General features: G+C 35.0%; 1 protein-coding gene across 1 annotated transcript in view; it reads right to left on the reverse strand.

The window, feature by feature from the left end:
* Positions 1-1,020: 1,020 nt before the first annotated feature.
* Positions 1,021-7,997, reverse strand: part of LOC118734141 (secretory carrier-associated membrane protein 5) — a gene marked incomplete at its 5' end in the record, with an annotated part of 44,295 nt that continues 37,318 nt past the window's right edge. The window contains 3 exon segments of the mRNA XM_036463850.1: positions 1,021-1,317; positions 1,482-1,737; positions 1,797-1,926. Coding sequence (XP_036319743.1) covers positions 1,165-1,317; positions 1,482-1,737; positions 1,797-1,926 — 539 coding nt within the window.

The following is a 7,997-nucleotide window of genomic DNA, read 5'->3' on the forward strand; positions in this document are numbered from 1 at the left end:
GAGCTTCTCCTCCGACTTGTGGCGTGCGCCTTGATGTTGTCACACAAAGCGGAGGGACCTACAGTTTTACGCCGACTCCGAACGGCGATTGTATTTTTATGAGAAGCTGTTTTTCATGGCAGAAATACACTCGGAGGTTTGCCATTGCCTGCCGAGGGACGACCGCTGTTAAGAAAAAACCTTTTTTTATATTTTTTGCGATGTTGCTTTGACCAGGGCTTGAACCTAGGTGGTGATGAGTGAAAGCGCGCACTGCTTGCCACTACACCACAGCGGCACTTGCTTCTTGAATATTCGCAATCCCTAAATATACAGCTAATTTTACTAAATTATACAAATAATTGCATAAAAAAATATTATCCTTAAGAGTATTACACAATGTAATATTTCACTTACTCTCGTTATATATGTATTTAACTTTAGACACATGTCACTAAAGGCTCGCTACAGTATGGTACTCGAAATATGTTTCTAAAATAATTTTTGGAATATTTTTTTTAAGTAAAATCTCTAATTTAAAAGAAAATCTCAAAAGCACAGTTTATATCCAATGTAAGCAATGGCCCCTAAGAAGAAGTGAAACTACCTTTCAATTATTGTATCATGCAGTTAAATGATCAATGAAGTCAAAAGGAACGAAATAACTTATGCCACATTCAAAACAAACGGCACTAAGTTTCAAAAGAATTGGCTTACAAATTAAGCACAGTGGATGTACACTCAATCTCCCCTATTTTTCTACCCTTAAAAATTTACGGATCGACTCCAGAACTTCCTTCTGTTTTCATCGGTTAAATTATGGAAGAGTTAGTAATTTTGTTAAAATTCTTAATAAAGAAAAAACAGTTAATTTTGATCTTTTGTCCATTTCTGCCCAAAAATAAGTCCGGGAAGCTTTGTGCAGGAATAAAAGGATGATCCAACACTTCGCAATTTCCGTACTAGTACCTAGTACCTAGTTTCGTAGTTCTAGCTCCCGAGGGGTCTTTTATACAAAGCTCGCAAGAAAACAAAATAAGCTAGGGTTTAAAGTCGCCGGGCATTTTACAAGCTTTTATTTATATATACTGATAGTGTAACTTACATTTCAAGAAAATTTAAACATTTAAAAAGCCATGAAAGCCCTTGCCTATTATAGTGATATACGAATATACTCGTATATTTTTAGTACCTACTGGTGTTAATCTGTGAATTTATTGCTGTGTTCACTGCTGACGAGGCAGCTTGTTGTATATGTTGATTTCTCATGAATTCTGTAGCGAACTCTTGCTGCGCCTTGGCCATACTGGCTCCAGTACTACGGTAAATTGTGTGAATCTAAGGTATAAAAGAGAACCGTAAATGAAATATGCATACGACAAGTTGTTTAGTTCTTATGTATCATAAATCTCTTAATTATTAATAACCGCTTAAGTCGTCTTAAGCCACCGACTTTCGCAGTCATTGCTTTCGAGCCTAGCTATTAGGATATTAAAGTGTACCTTAGTTATCATCATTATATTTGCAGCGGCGGTCGTTGCAAAACAAAAAGCTATGCAAAGCAAAAGTAATCCGACAATGATGCCAGTTGCCGAAGAATCAAACTGCGAGATAGCAACAATAAATCCGCAATATCCTGTACCAGGAACACCAACGGCTTGAAAAACCGTAAGCACAGTTTGGAAAAAGTACACAAAGAAAAATACCATGAAGTTAAAACTGGAATCATTTCGAAAAGCTTTATAAGCCGGTCGAAACCTATAAAAAAAAGTTATAAGGACCTTTCTAAGTTAATTTTATCTAGTTAATTTACTTACCAGCAAATATATGATGCGGGTGTTGAAAGCATGGCGTAAAACAAAGCTAAGCCAAATGTAGTAAATCCTCCATCATGCAATAAAAGTATTAGCCCACCGACTATATTTACTACCATTGTCATGGTGTAAACTGAAAATATAGCAATTACAAATGAGTCAGTTATTTAAATAAATACTACGATGCATCACCAAAAAAAGGTTCTTATATATAAAAATGAACGTCCGTTTGGGTAAGGTTTATGGAATCAACTATGCCCTAAAGCAAATTAGTATAAATTATTGAAATGATAAGTTCGGTATCATGTCATGAAGGTTCAGAGCATATGTACGAAGAGTTACCGATAGACAACGCTGTGCCCTAATCAGCTTTTCATCTACTATATTCTTATATATACATATATAAACCGGCCGAACCGATTTGAATAATTTTTTTTAATTGTTGTGTATAATACCGGGATCATTTATCACACAAAAATTTGGAGAGTTGCCACCTGTTTGAAAATTTAAACTCAATTACACTGATAAAAAATGAAATATTGCAATGAGGGTATCAAATTAAAGAAGTTTCAAGAGATATTTTTGAAAACTTTAACTAAGTTAAATTGATAATTGAAATAAGTATTGCAATGCGGGTATCAAACTCGAGAGTCTTCGATTTCGATTTATTCAGTCTATGACATGGTATATCTTACAAACTAGAGGTAAATTTTCTTAAATCTAATGTATACGCAGATGAAAACCCTTTATGGGAAAATTAAAACTAACGATACAGATCATCTATGGCTGACTTAAAAACAGATCTTTGTTATGAAAAATCAATATTTAATTTTTTTGAGATTGTATTATACTCTAAAAGCGCTCTGAATATTGGTGCATGAGAGGACAGCGGCTCTTCAAATTTTATCGATTGAAGTGCAAAGCGAATGAACTTCCGTTGCACCCTTTCAATTCTAGTAGCATGGCAATTATAAATCGGATTCCATATAATAGCGGCATACACAAGTTTTGAACGAACCAAAGTATTGTAGAGAAGTTTCCGGGTATACAGATCCTTGAAATCCTTTGAGTAGCGGCGCAGAAAAGCAAGGTTACTGTAAACCTTAGGAAGGACATAACATATATGATTTCTGAAATAAACCGATTATCGAATACAACTCCAAGATCAACAAAATCTTTAATTGAAATAAGTTGGTGGTTAAAAATAGTATAGCGCGATTGCCGAAACTCCGGAGCTTTAGAGATAGACATATGAAAACATTTGTCAATATTAAGTGAAAGTTTATTCCTGCGACTCCATTCGACAAGATTATTTAAGTCCTGTTGTAGGAGATGAGAATCAGTCTCACCGGTAATACTACGAAAAAACTTCAAATCATCAGCATAAAGTAAAAAATTCGAGTTTTTAAAACAGGAACCAATGTCATTTATGAAGAGAATAAATAAAATTGGGCCAAGAATGCTTCCTTGTGGGACACCCGAGGACGCAACAAAAGAAAACGACTTACAATTTTCAAATTCAACAAACAACAATCGGTTCGAGAGATAACATTTTAGCCAAGCCAAAAAAACAGAGTGGAAACCGATACATTCGAGTTTATGCATGCATTGCATGCGATACTCTATCAAAGGCTTTCGAGAAATCTATATAAATGGTGTCTATTTGAAAACCACATTTGAATGCAGAGATACAGTATTGAGAGAAAACGGCTAAGTTACTGACAGTACAACGCCCATTGACAAACCCATGTTGGTGCGGCTCTAAAATAGATTTTATGCGAACGTAATTTTTTCTTTAACAACCTGTTCGCAAAGCTTTGAAAAGACTGTTAATTTATATATTGGTCTATAATTCCTTATATCATTCCTACTGCCTGATTTAAAAATAGGGGTAATGGACGCGACCTTCCAACGATCTATACACACCAGTAGAAAGCGATAGATTAATGATGAAACGTAAAGGCGCACAAATAGAAAATTTACATTGCTTTAGAAAATAAGAGCAAAAACCATCAATATCAACTTTCAAAGAAGTCTTTAGGGCAGTTATACCATTCAGAGCATCTATTTCAGAGACAGCCAAATATCCAAAGTCCAATGATTGGGTAGAGTAGACGGGCGTACAAATAGGGTCATCATCAGCTACAAAATTAGACTTGAAAAAATCTGAAAAAAAAGTTTACAGACTCAGACAGTGATTGTAAACACAATCCATTGAAATTCATGCATGTTGGAATATTGGTACAACCTTTTTTGGAACGAACGTATTTCCAAAAAGCTTTGGGGTTGTCTTTAAGTTCAGTTTCAAATCTACAAATGTATTGCTTGTATAAAAACTTATCGAGAACATTGAACTGATTCATATAATAAATGTATTTTTCTTTCAAAACTAAATTATTACTTTGAGCTTTAAATAATTTATAGTACTAGTTTCTTTGATTTTTTAACTTTTTAAGGTTTTTGTTATACCATGGTAATTTATGAATAGGAGGTGAGAGAACTGAAAGGTTCTTCGAAAAGACATCGTGAATTTCGCATATAAAACTTTCAAAACAATCAGCTAAATCACTGGTGTTAAGAACGGAGTCCCAATTTATATTGGTTATGGCAGCGTTTAACCTTTCATAGTTAGCATTACGAAAGTTATAAGAAATGCATTTTTCATTACCATAAGCAACAACGCTATAAAATTCCAACTTTAAGAGTCACATGATGTTTATCTGTTTTACTTATTGGAAAAGCGCATTCAAATAAATTAAATATTATGTTAACAAATACAAGATCCAATATTTTACCTAACTTATTAAATAAGGTATTAATTTGGATAAGGTTAAGACTAAGAAGGCTATCCATAAAGTACATTTCATGAGATCTATTAACATTAGTTGGTGTCAAGATACCATTAAATTGTAGGTCAGACCATACGAGATCGCTAAGATTGAAATCACCAAGAATGCAAATATTACAATCTTCATTTTTTTCACAAAGATTAACAATATTTTCAGATACGCATATAAATAGTTTACGAAAACTACTAAGAATGCAGACACAAAGCTGATCAAGAAGAGTATCATTATTTGATAACTGTTGTATTGAAGATCGTAAACCGCTCTTCACAGCGATCAAAACACCCACACCCGTATAAGGATTATCATCGGGCAGCACAGCAGATAACTGAGTACATGGACTAGCAGCAATCATCGGAGTTGACGTCGCAGTCACTACATTAGTGACAGTAGCAGACGAGGGAGAGTGCAACATTGATGGGCAAATTTGAGCGGGCAGCAAAGAAGATAACTGAGTGCCAGTAGCAGTGACATGGGAAGATAGCGTCGACGCTGCGTCCGCCGCAGTAGCAGAGCGAGGCGGCTGTTTAGCACTCCCCACGCCAGCGGTAGTGTAGCTATATGATTTTACTTGTTTGTTTTCGTTAATTTCTGAATTAGCAGAGCGAGGCGGTAATTTAGCACTCCCCATGCCAGTGACAGAGTCACTATACGAATTATATGAATTATGAGCAGCAGCAGCGAGCGAAGCAATAGCACCACCAGACAAGGAGCATGAAGATGACGATTTTACTTGTTTGTTTTTGTTAATTTCCGAAATTGCAGAGCGAGGCAGTAGTTTAGCACTCCCCGTGCCGGTGACTGAGACTGAATTATGAGTAGCAGCAGCCGAAGCAATAGCACCAGCAGACAAAGAGCATGAAGATGGCGATTTTACTTGTTTGTTTTCGTCAATTTCCGAATTTGAATTTTGAGCAAGGCAGCTAATAACAACACGATGCAAACCTTTGATTTCCGATAGCAGGAGAGACAATGTAGCATCTTTAGCATCAAGTTTAGTGTGCAGTTCACGAATCTCCGCTTGAAGAGTGTCATACTTTTGCAATAAACACTTATTTTCTTCATGAAGCACACTGACAGCAGACAAAAGGCGAGCATTATCCGCTTTAATTTCTTCGGCCACAGTAGATAACCTTTGTTGTTTAACTACATTTCCATCAGCGTTTTTATTTTGGCGCTCGTCACTCATATCCACAACCGCAGGTGGTGGAGGAGAACGAATTGACTTACGGCACACATCCAAACAAACATTACAAAAAAACGGCTTATCTATGCTCAGCAAATAGTCAAGATCAGCCTGTTGAATGCCGACGCATTTGAGATGAAAAAACTCTATGCACTTAGAGCACTGCACTTTAGATTCAGGGCGCTCAACCTTCTGCCCACAAACACAAGGCATATTAAATGGATTTACAAAAATTTATTCACTTAAATAAATCCAATTTTAATAAAAGAGTCACTGTCTCAGATTGTTCAATATGCACCATGCCAATGATTAGCAAATAAATAACTAGGTATATGATTTTAATCAAAGAAAATTGGAGAGCGAATAGAAACACGACTGCTCGGCGCGAACACTTTTCGATTGCCTACAGTCAAAAAGATTTTCGAAGAGGGTTCCTACTTGGTTGATCAAATAAATTAAATATTACAATGTGGGTATCAAATTACAGAAGTTTAAGAAATATGCATAACTGTTGGAGGCAGTTTTTGAGGATTGTTGCCACCTATTTGAAATGTTAACTCAATTAAATTAATAAAATAAATGAAATGTTGCAATGCGGGTATTAAACTAACAATTTTTAAAAATGCGTAGTAAAATATTTTCGAAGAAGGTTCCCACCTGTTTGAAAATGTAACTCAATTAAATTGATAAAATAAATTAAATATTACAGTATGGGTACCAAACAAACGGTATTTGAGAAATCTTGATTTGGAAATATTTTCATTATTATTATTTAGGTGATAATCCACCTATCTTAAAGTAAAGACTGAAAGTATTGAAATTAAATGAAATAGTACATAATTGGTACCAATCTAAAGGTGTTTGGCAAAGCCTTCCCAGCAAAAAATGGGTAATCGCTTTTAGTGGTAACGTGTTCTAGAAGGCATAGCGTTATAATGCCTTCGAATTTTTTCGCTTCTTTTATGCATTGCAAAGTAGAATGTCCTACAATATTTTATTTATTTCGCTTCTTTGTTTCATTTCGGGGAATGCAAAGTAGAATGTCCTATAATATTTCCTTTTTAATTCGTTTCTTTGCTTCATTTCCGGGAAAGCAAAGTATAATGTCCTACAATATTTTATTTGTTTCGCTTCTTTACTTCATTTCAGGGAATGCAAAGTAGAATGTCCTCCAACATTTTATTTGTTTCGCTTCTTTGCTTCATTTCAGGGAATGCAAAGTAGAATGTCCTACAATATTTTATTTGTTTCGCTTCTTTGCTTCATTTCCGGGAATGCAAAGTAGAATGCTGCATCGTAGTCAGCTGAAAAATAGAATGAATATCCAAAAGTTCTTTTTCTACCGTTGCTTTCTGTGGAAATTTGTCTCGCATAAAAATCATGTTTTGCTTTGTTCAATTTGCAGCGAAGTTGAAGTCAGTCGATGAAGTGAAGTACAAGAGTGAGGAAGTACAATTTTAAGCTTAATTAATAATGAATGTATGTACATACCGATTTTTAAGAAAATCTAAATACCTAAATACATGTTTGTATAAAAGCTGATTTATAAAAATTTTAATTAATTTTAATCTTTTAAGACATTTTCTGATTTAAATTTAATATAAATAAATATGTACCCATCTAGGCATTCTACATTAGTTTCTCTGTAAGGCATTCTTTGTTCGTTTCTCTGGATTCTGTTTATCCATGCGTTCTCCCTTCGTTTGAAGGTAATGCTGCGGGCAAGGGCTTACCTCCAATGACATGCCAATGTTAAAATAAGGCCTTCTTGAAGCGAAAGTTTAAGCGATTCCCATCGCCTAGCTCGTTTCTACTTTCGTTCCTGTGGTAATCGTGTTTTTTGCTGGGTTACTACAAAATTTTTCCTAAATGTTTCCACCTATCCAAAAGCCGAACAATTTAAATTAAGAAAAAGGAAGAGTCGATATACGAATTACACAATGGAAAAAATTATTTAACAAAAAACTACTCATATGCATGTAAAAAACAGTAAAAAGCGTTGTTCAAGTGAGTGACTACCGCACGCACCCCGCATTAACCATTCGTATTTATTGAAGTATCTAGACTTGAATTATTTCTATGAAATGTAACTTTTTTGAACTAATAATTAGCTCGCAACGGGAACACCCCTATCAGCCAACCGGGTAGTTGGCAACGCGTGAGCTACTCGCT

The sequence above is a fragment of the Rhagoletis pomonella genome, unplaced genomic scaffold, assembly GCF_013731165.1.
Source record: "Rhagoletis pomonella isolate Grant_MI unplaced genomic scaffold, Rhpom_1.0 Rhpom_scaffold_00002, whole genome shotgun sequence".
Lineage (NCBI taxonomy): Eukaryota > Metazoa > Arthropoda > Insecta > Diptera > Tephritidae > Rhagoletis > Rhagoletis pomonella.